Consider the following 25,694-nt stretch of genomic DNA (forward strand, 5'->3'; position numbering starts at 1 on the left):
CTCTGTGAAGTAGGGGTACAATTTCATTCTTTTACATGTGGAAATCCAGTTGTCCTCACACCATTTGCTGAAGGCTATTCATTCATCATTAAATGGTCTTGGCACCCTTGTCAAAATTAACTGACCATAAATGTATAGATTTATACATTAAGCCAAATAGATTTATTTCTGGATTCTTAAGTCTGTTCCATGCTAGTACCACACTATTTTGATTACTGTAGTCTTGCAGTAAATTTTGAAATTGGGAAGTGCGACTCCTCCAAATTTGTTCTTATAGAAGATTATTTTGGCTTTGGAGGCCCCTGCAATTCCAAAAGAATTTGAGTACTGGCTTCTTCTTTTCTGGGGGGAAAAAAAAAAAAGGCCACTGGAATTTTGACAGGGCTTGCACTGGATCTGTAGATCCACTGTGAATAATACTGACACCTTAACAATACTAAGTCTTCCAATCCATGAACATGAGATGCCTTCCCATTTATTTAGGTTTTCTTCATTTCTTTCAGCAATGTTTTATAGTTTTCTTTTACCTCCTTGGTGAAATTTATTCCTAGATATTATACCAATACAATTCTAAGATATCATCATCTTCTGGCTTTACTTTTTTATATTTATAACTCTTGCAAAGTTAATGTCTTAATATTTTACTATATCACCAGAGGTATCCAAATAATAACTGAATATTCCTCTCACACTGATATTTATCAACCTCATGAATTCAAACCACTTCCATCAGAGTTTTCCAAAGATTACTTTTAGGTAAATTTTCTGCAAACAGGATAAGTCAGCAGGAAGATTCCTATTTAGCAAAGTCAACTAATACACTAATTTAGGTTCTCATTTGCAATTTACATTTGTATCACATGAAGAAACTGATATAATCACATATAATTTTTTTTAAAGTAAACTATCCCCAAAATGGGGCTCAAACACATGATCCTGAGATCAAGAGTCGAATGCTCTACTGACTAAGCCAGTCAGGTGCCCCACATATAGCAATTTTAAAGAATGTTATATCTATCATTTTTTCCAAATCATTAGGGTAAAGTGATTTCTAACTTGGTCTACATTAAGCAGATTAAGAAACAGTCTCAATTCAGACATTCTAAATAAATTAGCTAGCTTCTAAGAAATAATTTCCCCAGATGTCAATTTCAAGCCAAATGAGATAAACAAACTTCAAACTTCATACTAAATGAACACTTTTACCTTTTTTTTTTTAAGATTTTATTTATTTATTTGACAGATAGAGAGATAGCAAGAGCAGGAGCACAAGCAGGGGGAGTGGGAGAGGGAGAAGCACACTCCCCGCCGAGCAGGGAGCCCGATGCGGGGCTCGATCCCAGGGCCCTGGGATCATGACCTGAGCTGAAGGCAGACGCTTAACGACTGAGCCACCCAGGCGCCCCACTTTTACCTTCTTAAAATCATGCTCATTTACACCAAGAGAAGAGTATCCCAAATATTCAAAAGGCTTTGCTGACCATAAAATAAAGTTACATTTGTCATATGATGATATAATACTCAACTTTCTAGTTGTGCTATTTCTCTGCTCCATTAATTCAAACTCTGTAATATCTCCTCTATCAATCCCTATCTTCCCCAGAGTTCAAGATATAACTACCTCTTTTCTGGACATCATCATAATCTTGTAACTGGTTTTTCTGCAGTTAGTCTCTGTCAGTTCTGAGCCATTCCACACGTTTCTATAACTACCAAAGCACAGTGCTGATCATGTCAATCTTTTCTACCCTGTCCTCTGCTCAAAATAACTAGCTTCCCATGCTCTTACTCCAAACCAACTTTCCTGTCTTGCTTCCCTTCCTACAATATCCTTATTTGCAGGACTACTTCTTGATGTGCTACCATTTCCCAACTCTGAGCTCTTTAGCCTTCCCTTTCATCCCCTGTATCCAAGCATCCGAAAACGCTACCCCCCAAAACAAGGCGTAGTAAAAATACCAATTCTTGCATGTAGCCTTCTTTAATTCTCAGACACCAATGTGACTGCTTCCTTCTTTGAACTGCCATAACACACTGTTTGTACTTCTTATACTGCATCATCAACATTCAGTTTTGAATTATGATTAAGAGCAAGGACACAAGCCAGACTACCTGCATTTCCTGTCTTTGCTACTAACTCTCTGTGTGCCCTTGGGCAACTTACTTGATTTCTCTGCGTCTCAGTTGCCTCCTCTGTAGAGGGGATAATAAAAGTAACTATTTCATACAGTTATGAGGGTTAAATATTTATAAAGTGCTTAGAACAGCACCAAGAACATACTAAGTACTGATGAAGTGTTTGCAAATAAAATTTGTATGCTTGTTCCTCCACTTTGCTTATAGAATTGTAAAGCAACCTAAAAATCAGTAGCAAGTAATTCAACCAAGTACCTCTTAGGAGATAATGGGATACAGACCCTTCCTAAGTGCTCAAGAATTAGTGAAAATGACATACTGATAAAAGGCAAGGAAACAATTGCTGTGACAACAGTATGTGCAAAATAGCTAACATCTGTGGAGTGTCAACCTCAAGCCAGGAACTGAGCTAAATGCTACCCGGGTCTTACCTCAAAAGGGGGAGATGAACCATGAGAGACTATGGACTCTGAGAAACAAACGGAGGGTTCTAGAGGGGAGGGCGCTAGGGGGATGGGTTAGCCTGGTGATGGGTATTAAGGAGGGCACATTCTGCATGGAGCACTGGGTGATATACGCAAACAATGAATCATGGGAACACTACATCAAAAACTAATGATGTAATCTATGGTGATTAACAGAACATAATAAAATAAAATTAAAAAAAAAACTATTTTAACATATCAAGTGAAGCAGTACAGAAGCTTTACCTTCCTGTGTTTCCCACCCCCAGAGTCTAACCATCCACAAAGATAATCCTTAAAAGCCAGTTAAAAGAATACAATTCTAGGAATGATTATGTTAGAGGAATGGGTGAATTTTTTTGGTTCACATACAATTACAGTGTCACGTAGATTAGGTACCTAATAAAATAAGTTTTAATGATTTAATTCTATACACATCTATCAAGTGGTTGACAATAACTTTAGGTAGAAAGATACTGCAGAGACATGGAAAATTTATGAAAGCACTGCACCAGAGATACAATGAAGAATGAAAGACACACTCTCTGCCCTCAGGGGACTTAAAATTCAGAGCAGAAGGGGTTTCATACTCATCGGCTATACCAGTCAACAGAAGAAAGAAAGAGTGATACTGTTTGGGGGATGGAGAATTCTAGGAAGGTTTCCTAAAAGGTAAAACATTTGAATTGGCTATGAAATCAGGTGCAAAGGAAGAACACTTTGGATAAAGAGAAAATCATGAGTGAAGGAACAGAAATAGAACTGAGTTGAGTATTAATGGAACACGGAAGAATATTCTTTCCTGGAGATATTCTGGAACAATATAATATCCTTCCCATCAGCTGGAGTTCAACTGTGTCCAGAAGCTAGCACCCCTGTTCAAGTCCTGTGGTACATTTCCTCTAAACCTACTTTGTTGTGGGTTTTTATCATGAGTAGATGTTGTACTTTGTCAAATGCTTTTTCTGCATCTATTGAAGTGATCATATGGTTTTTAACCTTTCTCTTGTTGATGTGATATATCACATTGATTGATTTATGAATATTGAACCACCTCTGCATCCCAGGAATAAATCCTACTTGATCATGGTGAATAATTCTTTTTCTGGTTAATAATTTTTGTAATCTATTGTTGGATTTGCAATTCCTTTCATTTTTTTGAAAAGAGGACTATCAAGCAGATTTTGGGGCCATCTGTTCTTGCTAGTGCTACAATGAACCTTTGAAATTATGCTTTTGTAAGTTCACATTTCTCTGAAGAATATGTGTAGTCTTGAATTAAAATAAACCAAAACTCCTATTTTAGTATCGTAGAGTGGGAAGGAATCTCAAGAGGCCATTCAGCCTAAATTATACTAGATGGGGAATTGTACAGACACATAATTTCACAGACTCTTATATTATATCACAACCAACATAAACTTCTCTATTCCTTGGTACTGAGTAAAGGATTAACAAAACGTTGAGACTTGAGATTTTTGACATTAGGTTAATTCTTTGGCTCTATTCCCACGGTGACCTGATACATTACTTAAAAAAAAAAACTGGTATTTTACAATTATATTTAAAATTGACAAAATGTACATATTTAAAATGTAAAATCTGATGAATTTTGACATGTGTACACTCCCATAAAAACAGCATTTGAAGTCACTCTCTACTCTGTTCCATTGAGCTATACATATATATTTATAGCAAAATAATACCGTCTTGATAATTCTACCTTTAAAATAAGCCTTAAGATCAGGTAGTGTAAGTCCTTGAATTATGTTCTTTTTCCAAAGCTGTTTTGGCTAGGGGCATCTGAGTGGCTCAGTCAGTTAAGCATTTGCCTTCAGCTCAGGTCATGATCCCAGGGTCCTGGGATCGAGCCCCGCATCAGGCTCCCTGCTCAGCAGGAAGTCTGCTTCTCACTCTTCCTCTGACCCTCCACTACCCCTGCCCCCTCGCTCATGCTCTAGCTCTCAAATAAAATCTTAAAAAAAAAAAGTTGTTTTAGCTATTCTAGGTTCCTTGTATGTCCACATAAATTTTAGAGTCAGCATGTCAATTTTTTTTTAAAGATTTTATTTATTTATTTGACAGAGAGAGAGAGAGAGTGCAAGAGAGGGAACACAAGCAGGGGGAGTGGGAGAGGGAGAAGCAGGCTTCCCTCGGAGCAGGGAGCCCAATGCGGGGCTCGATCCCAGGACCCTGGGATCATGACCTGAGCCGAAGGCAGACGCTTAACAACTGAGCCACCCAGGCATCCTCCTTTAACACTTCTTATACAATAGGTCTACTGGTAATAGATTCTTTTAGCTCTTATATTTCTGAAAAGGCATTTTGCTTTTTGAAACATATTTTTACTGGGTATAAGTTGATAGGTTTTTTTTCCAGTAAAGATTCACTGTACTGTCTTGAGGCTTGAATTGTTTTGATAAGCAGTCTGCTATCATTCCTGTAATTGTTCCTCAGCACATAATGCGGATTTTTTTTCTCTAGTTGCTTTTAAGATTCTTTAGCTCTGGTGTTAAGCAGTTTGATTAAGATAATTATAATGTTCCTTAATGTAGTTCTCATGTTTTCTGCAACTGGAATTCATTGAGCTTCCTGAATATATGGGTTTAATACTAATTTATAAAATTTCTCATCACTGGGTTTTCAAATATTTGTTGTTTACTCACCTCTTCTCTCCTATGAGGACTTCAATTATAGTGTTAGGTCAACTAACATCTCCCACAGTTCAATCATGTGCTGTTCATTTAATCTTTTTTTAAATGATTTTATTTATTCATAAATAAATAAAGACAGAGAGAGAGGCAGAGGGAGAAGCAGGCTCCCCGCTGAGCAGGGAGCCCAATGCCGGACTTGATCCCAGGACCCTGGGATCATGACCTGAGCCAAAGGCAGACGCTTAACCATGTGAGCCACCCAGGTGCTCATGTTTATTTAATTTTTAAGTCTTTTCTCTTTGTGTCTCATTTTGGATAGTTTCTATTGCTATGTTTTTAAGTTTACTAATTTCTTCTTCAGCAGTGTCTAATCTACCATTAATTTCATCCAGCATATTTTTCATTTCACTGTCATTTTCATTTCTTGAAGTCTGATTTGGGTCTTTTTGATATTTTTCATGTCTGTCCTTAACATGCTTGTGCCTTGATCCTATTCAACCTTTCTCTTAAGCTTGATAGGTAGGATCAGGGCAGCCTGAACTTGTAGATAACTTGGTTCAGCAGGAATAATCTGCCCCTAGTTCACTCTAGTTGGTAAGAATACAAACTATGCCTGGCCCTGTGGGAATTGTTTTACATGTATCTTTCCAGTGCTTTTCTCACATACATACACTGATTAGTAGTCAGCTGAAGATACAGTGGGACCCTCCTGTATCTCCATAGTTCTTTTATTTCCAGTAATCTGGTTTGCAAATTCTAGCCATCATGACCTCCCTACATTCTCAACTCTCTCTTGAATCCAGGGAGACCTCTAGGTTCAGTATGGGTTTCCCTTACCTGCACTATGGCCTGGAAACACCAGACAGTAAAGTAGGGCAATCACAGAGCTCAACTTCTCTGCCCCACTGCCATTTTTCTTTCTTTTTTAACTTATTTTGTTTTGAAGTTTAGCTATTTAAAGTGGACCTGTGTGTGAATGTGCCAGAACTGCTATAACAATGTATCACAAAGTGGATGGCTTAAACAACAGAAATTTATGGTCTCACAGTTCTGGAGGCTGAAAGTCCAAAATCAAGATGTTGGCAGAACTGGCTCCATTTGAGGGCTATAAAAGAAGGATTTGTTCTGGGCTTCTCTCCTTGACTTGTAGGTGGTCATCTTCTCCTTATGTCTCCCTACATCTTCTTCCCTTTGGGGAAGAAGATGCGTCCAAATTTCCCCTTCTTATAAGGACATCAGTTATACTGGATTAGGGCTCATTCTAATGGCTTCATTTAATTTGATTACCTCTGTAAAGGCCCTAAAGTTAGCCCTAAAGTCATATTGATAACTGTTAAAATGATGTCTATAAAAATCAGTTTAGTACAGTGGCTAGGAGTAAGGACATTGGAACCAGACTTGCCTGGGTTTGATTATTATAAATTGTTATAACTAAACACATGTTAGTTAATACAATGATCAAAATAATCTCATCATTGTAACATGAGTAGGATTACCTAAACCAACAGAGAACCTGAGTGGCCTTGATGAAGGAGATTAGAGAATTTATATACAAAGACTACTTTATTTATTAAATTTTCTATGCTGTCAGAAGTACTGTCTTCTAGCTTTCTCAGCTTAAAATCTTTCCTTAGTGGCCCCCTCTCTCCACAGTTTACATACAGCTGCCAAAACTCAGGTTTCTAAAGCTCACTTTAAGTCACTTCTCTGCTTCCGAACCTACACAATCTATTTACAGATGATCATATTAAAGTCTAGATTCCTTTGCCTGACTTCTGAAGGCCTTTGAAAGCCCAGCAGTCTCCCTGTACAACTCCACTGTCTACTTTAGCCTCTTCTTCACTGGGCAGGTTGTTGTCTTCTATCCTCCTTTCAAAACAAGTCCATTCCTGGTGCTTTCCTGCCTTTTTTTCTGCAGGCCATCTATCACCCTTTTCACTTGTTATTTTACACCCTCTCTTTCTAGTGCCTAAACATCATTCACTGTCCATTTCAAATCTTTTATTAATTTACACTTTAAGACATTTACATGAACACTTACAAACCTGTCTTACATGGGAACATGCTGCTCGGGCTGGTAGGATTCAGGATCAACAGGAAATGAAGGAACACTCCTGACTGCTCCATTTACTGGAGCTCTCCTTTCTCTGAACTTTTAGCAAACTTACATAAGTGTCAGCACTTGTTTTCACATTGTTTTATCTATACTAGTTCTGTTTCATGTCTTCATTCAATAGATATTTCTTGTGCAATTACTCTTAACTAGGCCGTCTGCTAATGATACAGTGGTAAACAAGACAGACATAGTTCCTCATTGAAATAAGTCTGAAGAAGGAATTACAAATATAATGAGCATTACATACATAGTATGTGTAGAATTCTAGAGATGTTCATAACAGGGAGAGTCACCCCAGTTGGGAGGTAACTAAAAGCTTATCTATCATCTAAGCTGACACCTGAAAAATGAGTGAGAGTTAGGCAGGTAATGAACAGGGAAAGTGTGCATCAATAAGGAAACAGCTTGTGCAAAGGCTTTAGAGCAAAAGAGAACACAGTCTAGAAAATAAGGAAGACTATGGGTATCAATAAAGAAAAGTAAATAAAAGGAAAAATGGAATATTATCATGAGTAAATAATATATAAGAAATTACTTTTTTTCAACTACAAGGTGAAGAATTATTACCAATACAATTCAGATGTCCAAGACTGAGAGAGAAACACTGAACTGAATTGAAATAAACAAACATAAAATATGATTTGAAATAACTGAATTAGAAGGGAAGTCAGTCTGCTAAATCAAATAAGAAAAATTAGTAATATATAGTTGGTAAATTTTATTGAAAATGAAATGCAATAAACAAGAAGAAGTACAGTTACTGTTTTTGAAAAAATATATCTGAACCTGCACAACCATAAACCTAGGAGGCAGATAAAGACAGGTAATATAAATGGCAGTTGTTGCCATAAATGTCCTAGGTCAGTACTGAAATAACTATGGAGGCCTCATAGCTCTTTACTTTTATAAACAGATCCAATTCCCAAGCACCATCTTGCAAACACCAAGGATAGCAATGTATATTACCTGCCTGAAGAGGACATCTGATTATCTTACTTCAGGACAAAAAGCTCCCAGAAAGCAAGCATCAAGTTCTTAACTCATCTTCGTATTTCATATCACAGAATATATTTAATAAATGTGGAATAAAAAACAGAAGTTCAAATTTGAGAAATAAAACGTGTTTTCAAAGCATATCTCTTTTAAGACTATTTAGGGCACAAATTATACAAAAATCAGTTCATTTTAAAGATTTGGCGCTACCTAGTCTAGTCTATTACTATTTGATATTCCAAGGTAGGACTATCTATCTAATAGATAAAAACTGCTAATTGTATCACAAAAAAAATAAAGCACACGTTCTAGCTACTATTTTCTATAGTCCTGAAAAAAGCCATTGCATTGAAAGCCATGGGTAAAAGCTTTCTTCACATAGGTCATTCTCATAAAATTCATTCTCCTGAGTTTATAAATCCAGTAAGACATTTACATGATTCTAAGTGAAAGTACAAAATGTTTGAGTGTACAAATAAATGATGAATAAGTGGCTGAATGAAGGGGGAAAAAAAGGAAGAAAAAAATGAAAAAAAGAGAGGGAAGGAGGCAATTTACTTTATACCAAGAAATAGTGGAAGGAGAAATTGGGGACTTACCATCCTTTTAATAAAATAACAAATTTTGGGACGCCTGGGTGGCTCAGTCAGTTAAGCATCTGCTTTCAGCTCAGGTCATGATCCCAGGGTCCTGAGATGGAGTCCCGCATTGGGCTCCTTGCTCAGTGGGGAGCCTTCTTCTCCCTCTCCCTCTGCCTGCCACTCCCTCTGGTTGTGTGCGTGTGCAAACATGCGCGTTCGCGCGCTCTCTCTCTCAAATAAATTAAATCTTTAAAGATAATAAAATAACAAATTTTAACCATTATTATATCAAATTAAGTTTCAAAATAAGATTTTTCTTTTAAACCATATGATTACTGTTAGACATTTTACAACTAATTTTAAGAAACTTGAATTTAAGAAAGACTTTTTTCTTGACATTTGCAACGATGTGGATGGAACTAGAGGGTGTTGTAGTAAGCGAAATAAATCAATCAGAGAAAGACTATTATTATATGATCTCACTGATACGGGGAATTTAAGAAACAAAACAGAGGATCATAGGGGAAGAGAGGGAAAAAATAAAACAAGACTAAATCAGAGAGGGAGACAAACAATAAGAGACTTAACCTTAGCAAATAAACTGAGGGTTGCTGGCGGGGAGGGGGTTAGGGGGGATCGGGTAACTGGGTGAGGGACATTAAGGAGAGCACATGATGTAATAAGCAATGGGTATTATATAAGACTGATGAATCACTGAACTCTACACTTCTGAAACTAATAATACATTATATGTTAATTGAATTTAAATTTAAAAAAAAGAAAAAAGAATTACTGACCTTCCCCTAAATCTGCATTTTAATAGGTTCAAAACCTGCAACTAAAACCACTCTGATCAACTAAAGAATCCTAAGCAGCCACCGAAGAGAAATGCAGAAAGCTGAGAATTCCCAGGACAAAATGGGTGGAGGATTTTAGCTCCAAATTCCTTGCTTCTAACAACATTTTTTTTAACAATATAGTATTTTTATGAAAAAAAAAAAAGAAAGACTTCACATGGCACATAGGCAAAGAGCACTGTTTACATAATTCTGTAATTGTGTACAGAATGCAAAATTTCATTATAGTTATAAAATACAGCTTAATCCAAAATGCAACCATTTATTTGCTTTTGAAACCTTACTTAAAATTCATTTCAGGAGTTAATGCTTAAATGTTAAGTATTGTCAAAAATAATATATACTTACAAGAAGAGGGAAAAATGAAAAGATCCCACCACTAGTGTTACAGATACACAGTTAATTTTATACCTTAATCGAAATGCAAATCTATCACTGATTATCATGGTATCAAAAGTACAGTCAAGGGCGCCTGGGTGGCTCAGTTGGTTAAGCGACTGCCTTCGGCTCAGGTCATGATCCTGGAGTCCCGGGATCGTGTCCCGCATCGGGCTCCCTGCTCAGCAGGGAGTCTGCTTCTCCCTCTGACCCTCTTCCCTCTCATGCTTCCTATCTCGCATTCTCTCTCTCTCTCAAATAAATAAATAAAATCTTTAAAAAAAAAAAAGTACAGTCAATGACACAACTAATTACTAAATAAATCACAAACCTAACATTTTGATTTTCTGTCATGAAATGCCTCATCACTGATCTAAGTCATATAGTATTCTGAACTGACTTCACTGTCAAATAAAAAATGAAATTTGTATATATATACTATTTATTTATATATAATCATGTATTTTTCATTTTTACTTGTGTATTTAACAATGAAAAGTATGCCTTCATGGTAAATCTTACCTCATTGTATCTGTTGCTGGGAATTTTGATACTGGTTTTCCGAACTTCCATATCAATCACCAAACCTTGAACTACTGGCAATGTATACTGGTAATTTCTGAAGTCCTGGGAAAAAGCAGATTGAAGTAGAATAAAGAATTCATCAATGGCAGGATGTGATTTATAGTCATAAAAGCAGCACAAATGGAAAGAATGTAAAAATTAAAATATCCCATTAATTTAAATAATAAGGAAATGTATAATGAAAACCCTAATGTGTATATTCTAGCTCTCTAATTAGACTGTAAATTCTCATAAGGAAGTAGACCTAACAGTCTCATATACACCTTATATACAATAGTAAACAAATATTTGAATGCTTATTACTCTGCTTTATCACCACTTAACATTTTTTGTATTTGTTAACTATCTCCTCCCTCTAAAGTAAGGTCCAAAGAGGATAGGGACTACCCTACTAAAGAGGGTAGGTACTCTCACTTGTTTCCTTCTTGTTATATCCCAAATGCCTGGAACAGCCTAGGCACTCAATGAATACTTGTAGGGTAAAACACATACACATGCACACACACCACATCCAGTGTGGCTGAAGCAAAGTGAGCAAGACTCGTAGGAGTTCTGGTCAAAGTGACAGCACAAAGCTAGATTTCACAGAGTTTTGTAGGCCACCCTAAGGACCTTTGCCTTTACTGTGAGAAGGTTTTTGACCTACTTTAACAGATTTCTGTAAAGAATAGCCGGAAAGGGAACAAGGATAGAAGAAAGGAGATCAGATAAACATATAAAAATAATTTAGGCAAGAGACAGTGATAACTTGGGCCAAAGTGTTAACAGTTCAAAAGGTGGTGAGAAGTTATCAGATTCTAGATATATTTTGAAGAGGTAACTGATAATATATGTCACTGGATTGAATGTGGAAAAAAAGAGAATCAAAGATGATTCTGAATTATATGGACTGGGCAATTATAAGACTGTATTGCCATTTACTGAGAGGCAGAACATGATGGGAAGGGGAAAATGGCAAGTCAGAAGTCTGCAGAAGAACCAAGAAAGAAAGGTGTCCTAGAAGCTAAGAAAAGAAAATGTATAGATACTGGTAAGCTGTTGGATGGAACGATGTGAAAATTGTCTTCTGACTGCTTCTATTAACTCAGGGAAATTGGGGCTGAGTCATCAGCTGAAAGTGAGAAAAGAGGCACTGGAAATTTGAGAAAACATGAGAATAGGAATGTGTTAAGGATCAGGAAAGATTGCCAGGTAAGTCTGAGAGCCTCTTTAATGGTACTGGTCATGCATCTAAAGTGAGACCAGTGAATAGGCTACTCTTTTTGTCTTCATCCACATTCAGGCTTGGATAAAGTTACCAATAAAGGAAGAAGTAGATCCATACAGGTATGGTCAATTTACCTTTTTTTCTTAAGATTTTATTTATTTATTTTAGAGAGAGAAAGAGTGTGAGTGGGGGGGAGAATCTCTGCATGGAGCCCCATGAGAGGCTTGATCTTAGGACCCTGAGATCATGACCTGAGCTGAAACCAAGAGTCAGTTGCAGGACGCCTGGGTGGCTCAGTCCGTTAAGCGTCTGCCTTCGGCTCAGGTCATGATCCCAGGGTCCTGGCATCGAGCCCTGCATCAGGCTCTCTGCTCAGTGGGGAGCCTGCTTCTCCCTCTGCCTGCTGCTTCCCCTGCTTGTGTGCTCTCTCTCTTTTTCTTTCTCTGATAAATAAGATCTTTAAAAAAAAAAAAAAGTCAGTTGCTTTGACTGAGCCACCCAGGTGCCCCAACTGACTTTTGTTAAGGGTGTAAAGGCAAGTAAATAAAGAAAGGATAGTCTTTTCAACAAATGGTACTGGAACAATTGGACATATGAATGGGAAAAAAAAAAAGAGTTTCTAACAATGCCTCAATCATAAACAAAAATTAACTAAAAATGGACCATAGACCTAAATATAAAACATAAAAATAAAACTATAAGCCTTCTACAAAGAAACATGGGAGAAAATATTTATGATGTCATTCTAGTCAGTAAGTTCTTAGATATCATATAAAAAGCATGCTCCATAAAAAAATTAAGACATTGAACATTAGGGGTGCCGGGGTGGCTCAGTCGGTTAAGAGTCTGCCTTTGGCTCAGGTCATGACCCTGGGGTCCCGGGATGGAGCCCGGAGTCAGGCTCCCTGCTCAGCGGGGAGCCTGCTTCTCCCTCTCCCCCTGCTTTTGCACTCTCTCTCTCCCTCTCAAATAAATAAATTAAATCTTTAAAAGAAAGAATTGAACTTTAACAAAGTTAAAAACTTCTGTTCTGTGAAAGACACTGTTAAGAGAATAAAAAGATAAAGCACAGACTGGGAGAAAATATAACAAATGATACAGATCTGGACTTATATTCAGAATACATGAAAAACTCTCAAAACAACAAAATAATGATATTTTTTAAATGGGCAAAAATCCAAAGATTCACTAAAAAGATATAAAGAGGGTAAATTAGCACATGAAAAAAAATGCTCTGAATCATTCATCATAAAAAGCATACAAATTAAAATCACAAAAATTAAGACCACTAAACTCCTACTGGAATGGCAAAAATTAAAAACAAAAAAAGAGAAATAACAAGTGCTGGCAAAAAAAAAAAAGAATTCTTGTATATTCCTTGTGAATGCAAACTACTAGAGGCATGTTGGAAAAGAGTTTCACAGTTCTTTATAACACTAAATGCACAATATGGCTCAACTATCCTATTCCAGCTATTTACCCAAGAGAAAGGAAAACTAATGTTCACTCAAAATTTCATACATGAATGTTTATAGCAGCTTTATTCATAGTTACCAAAAATGAGAAACAACCCACAGATCCATCAACAGGTAAATGGATAAACTGTGGTTCATACATACAGCTGAACACTACAAAGCAATAAAGATGAATGGACTATGGATATTGAACAAAATAGGTCTCTGTTAATCACTCTTTGGCCAGTCTAATTTATAGGGCCTCAGCCAAAGAACCAAAGATAAGTAGAGGAAAAAGATTATTTCCTCTCCAACAACATACATAACAACACAGATGAATTTCAAATGCATTATGGTAAGTAAAAGCCAGACTGAAAAGGCTATGTACTGTATAATTCCAATTATAGGACAGTCTAGAAAAGCTAAAACTATAGGGATAGAGGATCAATGGGGTGCACTAGCAAATTTTCTGGAGTGACAGAACTGTTCTACATCTTAATTGCAACAGTGGTGGTAACATAATTCTTTACATTTGTCAAAACTCTTAGAAGTATACTCCACGAAAGGTGAATTTTACTGTATATAAATAAAAATGAATTTTTTTTAAGAAAGGTAAATTTAACTAGGGTTTACATTTTGCTGAGCCAACACAACAGAGGGTAAGAGAGAGAGAGAAACTAGAATTATGTCCAAAAAAAAAAGTGATTTTAATGATGAAACCATGGAATCTTAAGACAGGGAGAGATAAAAGCAAGGGGAATGAGAGACAGTGGAAAAGTGTTAGAATCAATATGACTGTAGGTCCTAGTTAGCTAGAGACAGAGAAGGGGGTAAAGGGGTTTAAAACAAGTCTCCTTCAAATGTGCCACTTTGAACTGAAGACAAGTGAGATTCAAGAGAAACTTTTGCCCTCGTCTAAACTACCTAGAAGAATCTAAATTGAGGGGCTTTCTCAGAATTAGAGTTATTACCAGAGATAAATTCTATCTGAGTGACCCATCTGTATGGTAGGGCAAACATCTAAGTACCAAACATGTGCTCTTATTCTTATTGCCTTGTGAACTGCCCTCCTCCCTTTGGAAGCCCCAGGTCCCTATCCCATTCCTTAGCTGAGGATGGCATATATAATTCATTTTACCTTTCTGTCTTTGAACCCCTCATGTATGTGAGGTTCTCATATATACAAAGTTAAATTTAATTTTCTCCTGTTAATCTGTTTCATGTCAATTTAATTCTTAGACCAGCTGGAAGTATCTTTGAAAGACAGAGAAAAAATTTTCCTCCCTAACAGTGGTGATGGAGAGCAAGATACTTCAGTAGATCATCCACTAAAAGTTTGTATAAGTGAACTGATATAGGCCATAAAACTAGATTACTAGTTTTTGCTAGTTTATGCTACTAGATTATAGGATAAATATCTCCTTTTCATTCTAAAGCAGATTATAATCAGTAAGAAAAATTACCTTGTCAAAGGTATGACAAGGCACATGATATCAGGGGGGCTGGAGACTGAGTTCAATCACATGGCCAATGACTCAATCAATCACACCTAGGTAAGGAAAGTCCAATAAAAACTCAGGACACAAAAGTTCAGGTGCTTACTCTGTGCATGTTATATATCAATGTATTAGCAGAATGACATGTCCCAGAGGACACAGAAGCTTCGTGTGTGGGATCCTCCCAGAACTTGTACTATGTGTCTCTTCTTTTGACTGGCCCTGATTTGTATTTCCTTTACTATAATAAAACTGTAATCACAAGTATAGTATACTTTGCTGAGGTCCGTGAATCATTCCAGGGAATTATCAAAACTGAGAGGGCAGTGGGAATGCTAACATTTGTATCCAGTTAGTCAGATGTATGGGTAGCCTGGGAACCCCTAAACTTGAAGCTGGTTTCTGAAGTAGCAACAGTCTTGTAAAGAAATGTGCCTTTAGGGGTGCCTGGGTGGCTCAGTCCTTAAGCATCTGCCTTCGGCTCAGGTCATGATCCCAGGGTCCTGGGATCGAGCCCCGCATCAGGCTCCCTGCTCTGAGGGAAGCCTACTTCTCCCTCCCCCACTCCCCCTGCTTGTGTTCCCTCTCTTGCTGTGTCTCTCTCTGCCAAATAAATAAAAATCTTGAAAAAAAAAATATTTATAGGAATACAAAAATATCCAGCACCCAGAAAGGAAAAATATTTGGCATCCAATAAAAAATTTAAAAATACCAAGCATGCTTGAAGCAGGAAAATACAGCTCAAAGTAAGGGGGGTAGTTAATCAATGGAAACTGAACTAGAACTGATAGAGGTGTTAGAATTACCAAACAAGGACATTCTAATAGTTACTATGATCATATTCCAGATGTTCAAAAATTTAAGTACAGGCATACAGGATCTAGAAAAAGACTTAAGTCAAACTTCTAGAGATGAAAATTATAATGAGATCACCCCCCCAAAAAAGATGGAACTGGCAGCTTTAACAATACAAAATAAAAGATTACTGAACTTGAAGACACAACAATAAAAAACATCCAAAATGAAATATAGAGGGAAAAAAAAGACTGAAAAAGAAAAAAAAAAAAAGGAGCATTAGTGAGCTGTGAAACAATTTCAAGTAGCCTAATATGTCTGTAACATTAGAGTCCCTAAAGGAGAGGAAGAGGTAGACAGAAAATGTTATTTGATGAAAACTATAAAATCACAAAACTAAGAAGCTCAACAAACCCCAAGCACAACAAACACACACACAAAAAACATATAAAGGCACATAATCATATTGCTCAAAACTGGTGATAAAAAGAAACACCTTAAAGCAAACAGAGAAGGAAAAAACATTACGTAGAGAGGAACAAAGAGGGAAAATAGACTCCTCGTCGGAAACAATGCAAACCAGAAGACAGTACAGCAATTATTATTCATCTTTAAAATACTCAAAGAATAAAACTGCCAACCTAGAATTCTACATCCAGCAAAAATATCTTTCAAATATGAAGGTAAAATAAAGATGCTGTTAGAAATAAAAATGCCAAACAAGTTTCTCACCAGAAGACCCAAACGACAAGAAATGTTATAGGAAATCTTTCAGGCAGAAGGAAAATGACACTAGATGGAAATATAGATTTACACAAAGGAATGAATATCACTGAAAATGTCAACAACATAGGTAAAGCTACAAGAGTTTTTCTTATTATTTAAACCTCATTAAAACATAATTGAAACTATAACAACAACTGCATGACAGACCGAGGAAATAAATCCATTCCCCAAAAAGCAACTAAAAAGCTGGTAAACAGTTTTTAAAAAACAATCATTACGATGCTCTGGAATTAGACCAAAGGCATACAACACACTGAGATGTGTTTATTCATGAAAGCTACTAACTTCAAGCAAGCACAGTAGAGCTGAGTCTGTGATCTTGCTTGGGGCTGCACCCTAGCCCTCTCGGGTAGTTCAAGGTAGTTTGTGAAAACAATAAGCTCTGCTACATGAAGGATCTTACTTGATTTGGAGTGGTATAAGCTACAGTGGTAATCTCAGTAGCTAGTGAAAATGGAGGGCCAGCAGCTCAGTTAGCTTGAGGTTGTTAGCCTGTTTGGGGTAAGTAACAAGCAGGCAAACTAGACAGATATTTAACAAAGGTTCTGGGAGCTGAGAAAGCCATAGCGAGCTTCATAAACTCTCCAAATACCCAGGACTGAAGTTAGTCTGTGCACATGTACAGCAAAGACCTTAGTGGGCCCAAGTCAACCAATATCCTTAGTCAACAGAGTCAGAGCCTGTGCATGTGCAAAGGCACATGGGAAAGCCTGGGGAAAGGAAAAGAATAAAGTTTGAATCCCAACCTGTACACAAATCCAACAGAAAAGAATGAATACCTTACTCGCTTGAAGTATTCGAATAAATCTCTGAGCAATCCTGGGCTAAGCTATACAGACAAAGGGGACACTGATATGACGGTACGCTTAAAATAAAAACAAGACAGAATGCTAGGTGCTTTAATTACACATTACCTCTAGTCCTCACAATAATCCTGCAAAGTCACTTAGATAGTAAGTGTATAATGAAGGGCTGAAATCCTGTACTATTTCCACTCCAAAGCTCCACATACTTTCCAAAGAATATGTATGTTGTTCTTTTCCTACAGCATAAAATCTTCACCTGCCTGAAGCAGCAGGGGTATGGCTACTAACAAAAAATGAAATCCCTCTCTTCCTTCTCCTGTACAAACCCCAGTAAGAAAGAAGAAAATAAAAATCTCCAACTTACTGCAAGAAGATTCATGATGGTATGCCCCGTCTCTCCAAACAATGGCTTCCGAAATCTGACACTGAAGAGTGGGCAGGGATAAACTATGGAAATGAGAAGTAATGAGACTAAGTTTAACAGCTTCATATTTTGGTAAAAGGGAAACACCATGGTTCATAAAATTTTCAAAATATAACTGTAATAGCTGTTTTAGATCATGTGAAATTTAGAGGTCAAAAGTATTTAGCATGGTAGCATCAAAGACAAATTCTGAGCCTTCTACAAACCATACCAGAGTAAGTCTTTTGATGACCAGAATAAGCCTTTTGATGCAGCTGTCTTAAAAATGAACTACAAAGTCTCAGGAAGCACTCTTCTTCAAACTGGATTAATATGATCCGGGAAACAAATCTCTCCTAATTCTTCTGTGTTCACTCTTATATACCTCCCAACCAGGGTCCTCCTTAGAATAGCCAAACATGAGGCGGCCTATTCCCTGGCTTACTCCTTGAACTTTATGGGATGAACTGCCTGTACAAGACAGGAAGATATATAGGTTGTTTCCTCTGCATACAATCCTTTCCTTTCCCTACTTAACATTTAGCTGATTCATATGCCTCTTTCACAATTCAGTCCAAAAGCAAATTGGTCCAAGAAATGTTTCTTATCCAACTCCTTCATTCTTGGTGAAGTTAGAGTCCATCTTGGAACTCCAAAAGAACTTTGTTAACTTTGAACATGTGTTTTAACACAATTACTCCTGTAATCATAATTTCTGTATTTCAAAGGTTACTAAGAGCCTATAACCATGTCTTAGCTATTTCTGAATTCCCAGGATTTGTTACAAATGGTAGGCCTTTATTAAATTCTTACTGAACGAATGAATAAGTGAAAGAATGAAGCTGACTTGGTGAAAACATATACTATTTTATGGTTCATAAAATAGTTTTTCATTATTTCATTTGACCCTCTTAACAATCTTACAAAATGTAAAAGGCAAGTATTATTTTTTCCAGTTCAAAAGAAACTGATTGAATGGCTTGCCCAAAGGTACAGAACTAGGAAGTCATGGAGTTAAGAACCTTGCTCAAATGGTTCGATTCCTAGACCATGGCAATTCTGATCAGGTGAATATATAGCTTAAAATAAAGCTTGCATTTAAGGCTTATTGTCTTAAAAAAAACAACAAAAACAAAAACAAAACTCACAACTTAGTTGTGCTGCTTCCACCATGGGCAAGGAAGCTATTCTATTGCTCACTTTACCAACTCAAAGTGATCTCTACACCACTAGTTTACAGTATCTATTATGTTATGTAAGATATAATTTGTCATAACTATTTTCCAACAAAATAGCAAAAAAATGTTCACTACAGATACTGTAAAAAGTTACTTGTTAAATTCCAATACATTTTTCTGAAGATGAACTTTTATTTATCAATGAACTATAAAACTAGTAAGTTTACAAGGTACTGAATAATCACTAACTTCCTAATTTGAGATTTTTAGTACTTACCATTAAAGCTAAAATAAGTAAAGACAATGGGCAAATTTAGCTTAGCTAGTTCAAAAGACTTCTGCTGGATTATATCACTGGCGGGGAGGGGGTCTGAGTATATCAGGCCTTTATTTAGCCATCACGTCTTGGTCATATAGCATAGAAGAAGCTATTTTACTACTTACGTCGATATTCAGCTCCAAGTCTCAACATCAGCCGGATGGGAAACACTTTAGCCCAAGGAGTTTCCCATTTCTGGATGAGAATCCCAAACAAGTAAGGTGGGGTTGGGAGTACTAGGTCTTGCAGTGACTGGTAGGTAGACGTCACATATAAGAATCCACCATGTTCTTTACTGCCAAGGAAACTCTGACTGAAGAAGGAATGTCCCAAGTTGCCCACAACATTTCCTAAAACAAAAAGTTCATTAATTATTCTCTATCAATAAATCAATCATATTCTTAGTAATCATACTTAACATTGGGCCAGACACGGCCAAACACTAACTCCCAAACTTTCACTATGAAAGACATGTTTATGAAGTTGTTTTTTAAAATAAAGGTATTTATTAAATGAAAATTTGTTTTCCAATTTTATCAGGGCCTCTGGTGAGCCTGAAATAGCTTGTATTATTACACTGTAGAAGTCTACCTAGTTAAAAACCAAAAATGTTGATGCCTTCCTTAGATTGGACAGCTCTACTGTATGAATTACTTTAGAGGTCTCAGGGTAAGAATTACTGCCTCAAAAGTCATGAAAAAATGTTACTACTAGGTACCTGCTCTCGCAGAGCTTACAATCTCATTCGGTGAATAAAGTCAACTCATGAACATAATGAATTAAGACAATAAGTACAGTTATGTATGAGACAGTGAGGTTAGAAAATTTACAGAGAAGGTAGTATCATAGCATTTATGTTTGTAGTTGTGGGTGAGACAAATATGAAACAACGTAGGGTTTATTTAAATTCATATTAGTTTTTCTCTTTTAGCTGCGAAAGCTCTTGACTAAGCACTTTCTAATTCAAAATTTTTTAAATGAAACAGTGACAAATCAGCCTTTCATTAAGAAGACATTTTCCTCAGTTCAGAATTACAAAAGAAGAAGAGCTGTCCCATAATGGTAGATAGGTTCCCTAGACATGTGTAAGCTTCCTCCGATATTTCTCAAAGAAATAACAGCAAATGCAGAAATCCTCATCAGCAAACTTAATGCTTACTTTCCTGGAAAACTAGAGTCTGTTCACAGAACAGCTCAGTGATGGGTCACAGATTCTTTGAGTGAAGTAGGAAGCTATGTTGATAGTAGGGTCCACAAGTGAAGGGAACAATTCCCCACAAAACTCAGAGAAGCTCTGTGGCTGAGAGCCATGTTCACCTGAACATTATGATCTGCCAAATACATTTGGGGCAGTCCTCTTGCCTCAGGATTAATCAAATCTGGCTACACATCTGAACTGCTGGGCCAGATCTATAAAAACAAAAAAAAGTCCCCATATCCAGGAAGCAGTATGGTATTTTGGGGGGAAAAAAATCACAGATTGTAGAGTCACAGAGGTATGGGTTTGAATACTAGTTCAATCACTATTATGTGATTTGGGGGCAAGTTATTTGACTTCTGCAAGCTTCAATATCTGTATAAAATAGGGGGAAATTATAAATTTCAGACCTGCTGTGAAGAATAAATGTGAATTTATGCAAAATGCCTAACAGCACATGGCACACAATGTGTTCTCAAAAACTTGCAACTATTATTGTTATAATGTATATATACATATAATGATCAGCCAAATATTATAGGATTTTCTTTGCTTTATCAAAGATTTTAGAGTAAGGTTTGTATAAATTTTCATCTTTTAACCTGGGGGAGGAGAAGAATGGGAGGTAAAAGAGATGAAAGATATTTTTTCCATCCATAATGGAGATTATACAATATTCCTCTAAAGTTCTAGTGAGAGCATAATGTTTATGGGGTTTTTTTAAAAGATTTTATTTATTTATTTGACAGAGAGCACAAGCAGGGGGAGAGGCAAGCAGAGGGAGAAACAGGCTCCCAGCTGAGCAAGGAACCCAACGCAGGACCAATCCCAGGACCCTGGGATCATGACCCGAGCCAAAGGCAGACGCTCAACCGACTGAGCCACCCAAGCGCCCCAATGTTTATGTTTCATAAGACTGCCCTAGTGCATACAACTCAAAGGTGAAAACAATGTTGGCTTGGTACTCAAGGCAATCATTCCTTATCCCTTTGAGGATTTCCCTATTAGAGACTGGATTATGTATGGATAATCTATTACTGGTTATTTTTCCACAGATAGCCTTTTGCTTCTACCACGTAACATCCTCCTCCTCCCTGTCTCAATCACACTCAGATTCCACACTATGCCCCTTTATATTATAAAATATGTTATCCTGTAAGCATCTACTTTCTTTAAAAAAAATTTTTTAAGGTAAATCTCTATCAATCCTAGTGAGTGATTTAGTACAGACTGTTATGTACCATCTCATCTACAAACAAGTAGCATTCCACAGGTGTAGATACTAGCAAAAATAAAACACTGGGTGTGAAAATTTGACAAACTTTCACTGAAAATTTAATCTGGGGCTCTTGAACTCATAAAGTCTGCTATATATTTGTTTATACAGGTACTTCTTTATGGGAACATTTGATACAATGAATCCACTGAATTAATTCTATATGCCCCAAGACCATTACAGAATCCATATAAATAAAATAGATACTGATTCTTGCTTCTGAGCTTAAATGACCTGGCAAGTATGTCAAAAGTTTTGTATCAATAGCTTACAAAGCAATTTTACATGACCTTGATCAGATAATCATCAGATCAGTGCTGCTAGGTTAACAGAGCAGGCATCATTTCCCTGAATTTTGGGATTTTTACTTTACAGGTGGAGAAATTGAAGGTTAGGAGTAGAGGTGAAGTGACTCTCAAAAGACACAGGTAAAATAAGCAGCAAAATAAGATCTAGAAAGCAGATCTTTCAATCTCCTAGTCTTTCCATATATCATACTGTCTTTAAAATATATACGTATATATAATAGTTTGCAATTTTCCATCTTAAATTTGGAATTTTAACTTTGTTCTTCAAAGCACTTATAGCCATCTTTAAATTCAATTCAAATACAATTTAAGGGGCGCCTGGGTGGCTCAGTCATTGGGCGTCTGCCTTCAGCTCAGGTCGTGATCCCAACGTCCTGGGATCCAGCCCCACGTTGGGCTCCCCGCTCCACGGGAGGCCTGCTTCTCCCTCTCCCACTCCCCCTGCTTGTGTTCCCTCTCTTGCTGTGTCTCTGTCAAATAAATAAATAAAATCTTTAAAAAAAAAACAAATACAACTTAGTATCCATGCAACAACAGCTTCCTTTTGTTTCAAATCATGTTTATCCCCACAACTAACTCAAATGGAACAATTCCCAAATGGTTCAAGAAATATTAATATTCATGAATATTAACATATAACTAAACCTCAAACTATCAAAAGAATTTAGATAGTCACTTGTTCTTTATAATACAGTAAACTGCAGTTAAGCATGAGTACGTCATAAAAGGTCATTTCCTCAGTTTAGAGCATCTGTGAGATTTACCATTAACTTCAAAAAGTTTAAGAGGCAGTTTACAGCTTTTTTAAAACATGGGATTTAGAGAAGATACAGCTGAATTCAAATCTGGGTTCAGCCACTAATCAACTATGTGTTTGATCTTTGGCAAGTTACTTAGGCCCTTGGTGCCTCTCAGTTTCCTCATATGTAAAATGGGGACAAGAACAGTATGAATCACAGAGTTGTAGTCGAGAAGAAATACTGCACATAAAACAATGAATACAGCCTAGCATGTAGTGAGTGCTCAATAAATACTAGAGGGGCAACTGGGTGGTGCAGTCCATTAAGCATCTGACTCTGGGTATCGGTTCAGGTCGTGATCTCAGGGTTGGAGATTAAGCCCCACATCAAGCTCCACGCTTAGCAGGGAATCAGCTTAAGACTCTCTCTCCTTCTCCCTCTGCTCCACCCTGAGCATGCACACTCGTGGCTCTCTCAAATAAATCTTTTAAAATAAATAAATATAGATATTAGTCTCAAATCACCTCTTCATAAATAATTCCATATTACTTTCTCATTGGTTGAAAAATTACTTTGCAAAGCAGCAATACCATGGCTCCTTTGCTCATAGAAAGATACAAAATAAATTTAATTTACCAAAAAGATTCACAATTGTAAAGAGACTAAAAATCCAAACCATGATATAACATCTTTAACTGGAAAAGCAATGCAAGAAAATTACGATGAAAACACCAATGAAGTTCCTCCTTCCCTGGAAACACACTGGCTAGGAAACATTTTCTTTTATTTTACAGATAAAAAAGTGACGTGCTTCAGAACTACTAAAGATTATAAGGAATGTAATTTTTATGGCCATGATAAATAATAGCAAGTCACTAAAATCTGAATCAATTACTGGACATTGATCAATCACACATTTACCACATGATATATACTGTTAGATACTGGTCCAAAAAAGAGATAGAGATACACATATTAGTAAAATATTTTCTAAGATGCACAAAACTTGAGACTCCCAGTCATTCCACAAATATTTATAGGATACCTATCATTTTTTAAGAAATATCTTACCAATTTTTATATTCTTTGAGAGACTACTATTTTAAAATCTCTTTTTCCCCCCTCCTCTAATCCACCTACAATTTTTCTTCTAAATACTTGGAAGGGATAGAAAATTGGCAAGAGATGGTGGTTTAAAAATATCTAAATACATTTTTTCCTAAATGTATTTAAAAATATCTAAATACATTTTTTCCTATCTAAATACATTTTTTCCTTGGAATAGTATTCCAAGTCTCTTCCACAAGAGTTAGATTTAGGATGCCCAAAGAACAGCTGAAAAAAGATTATGCACCTATATTCTTAGACTGAGATAAACCTCTACATTAAAAAATAAAAAATCAAACTCCATTGTATTTGAGGCCTATAATTTTATTAGTGACATAAAATTATTAATAAAAATAAAATTAAAAACGATCAGTTTATTAATAATGTACACATAAATTTACCTTAAATTTACTTTGCCTTTTGAAAAATCTATATAAGAAATATAAATTAACCAAAAGTTCATCTGGGTTAACCCAGGTGACCACAATTTAAAGATACAAAATAAGGTAGAGTAGGTGACAAACAGAAATAGTTAAAAAAATGTTTTTTCAAAGATAAGAAATTATAGAAACTTCCCAAGTAATCTGCATGAGTGACCCACGGTATTTCTTTCTCAAGGACCAGAGACACTGGGGCCTCAGAAACACTCTCAGGTTGACCTCAATAGAATTTACTCTTATTTCCAAGTCCCAATGGGAACAAGAAGTCAGGAATAATAAGCACAGCATTTTTATTAATACAAGTGTTCTCTCTGGACTCCTTTCCTCCAGGTACTTTTCCACAAAATGACAAACAAAATACCTCCTAGTGACATCATATCAATTTATTGATTCCTTCAATCCACAGGTTCTTTTTATTAAGCTTCTCCAATGTGCCAGACTATTTGTCCTAAAGGCTGGTATACTGAGTTGAGCCAAACAGATAAATCTTGCCCTCACAGAGTTATATTCTAAAGGAGGAAGACAAATTAACAACATCAGTTAGTAAAGTTAGTGATAAATGTTTTGAAGAAAATAAAACGAGGAAGGTAACCGGTGGGAAGAGGGGACAGAATGCTTCTTTAGCTAAGAGGTCAGGGAAAAATCCTTTGAGGCAGAAATATTTGAGAACAGACCTGAATGAAGAGAGAAGATACCAACCAGCTAAGATCTGCAAAGAATAGTATTCCAAGTCTAGGAACAGTAAGTACAAAAGCCAAGAGTTAGAAATGAGTTTGATGGGTTCAAAGGTCACAAAGGTGATCAGTGTAGCTAAAGCAAACTAAGGAGTAGTAAGAGATAAGGTCAAGAAATCCTTAGGGACTAAATCATACAGGATCTTGTTGGCCAAAGGCATTTGGAGTTTATTCTAATTGTAGTGGGAAGCCTCCAGAAGGTTTAAAGCAGCTTCAATTGGGCCTTTATACCCATCACTATGCTACACAAATACGCTCGCAATTCACAAGAGTTAGATTTAGGATGCCCAAAGAACAGCTGAAAAAAGATAAACATGTCTGCAAACATAAAGTTGCAAATGACTGAAAGGGAACAAAAAGCATTTTTCAAAGATAAAAATGATTTCACTTGCAAGGTTAATATTTACATTCTGTGTTTATAATTTTAATTGTCTTCTTGCCTTGTTCCAAAGTTAAATCTAAAAGCTGAAAATTAATAAGTGTAAACCTTGTTATGCCCATGTAACTATTAACCAATTCACATTAATATTCTTCTTAAATTAATGAGTTTTTTGGAGAGATTGTACCCTAGGATCCAGCATAAAAGGCAAAGAAAAATTACCCAAAACAACAGTTCAGAGATCAAGATTGATTTCAGAGCTTCCAACATGTAAAAGGAGTTCCAAAAGAAGACAATGTTGGGA

General features: G+C 36.4%; 1 protein-coding gene across 1 annotated transcript in view; it reads right to left on the reverse strand.

The window, feature by feature from the left end:
• Window positions 1–25,694, reverse strand: part of ZFYVE9 (zinc finger FYVE-type containing 9) — a 180,949-nt gene that overhangs the window by 18,131 nt on the left and 137,124 nt on the right. The window contains exons 11-13 of the mRNA XM_028106742.2: window positions 19,334–19,558; window positions 17,673–17,755; window positions 10,702–10,806 (exon numbers count right to left, since the gene is read on the reverse strand). Of these exons, the coding sequence (XP_027962543.1) occupies window positions 10,702–10,806; window positions 17,673–17,755; window positions 19,334–19,558 (413 nt within the window). The remainder of the gene's footprint in view (window positions 1–10,701; window positions 10,807–17,672; window positions 17,756–19,333; window positions 19,559–25,694) is intronic.

This window comes from Eumetopias jubatus, unplaced genomic scaffold (assembly GCF_037043125.1).
Source record: "Eumetopias jubatus isolate StellerSeaLion01/CBP00866 unplaced genomic scaffold, mEumJub1_p1.0 scaffold_4, whole genome shotgun sequence".
NCBI classification, from domain to species: Eukaryota; Metazoa; Chordata; class Mammalia; order Carnivora; family Otariidae; genus Eumetopias; species Eumetopias jubatus.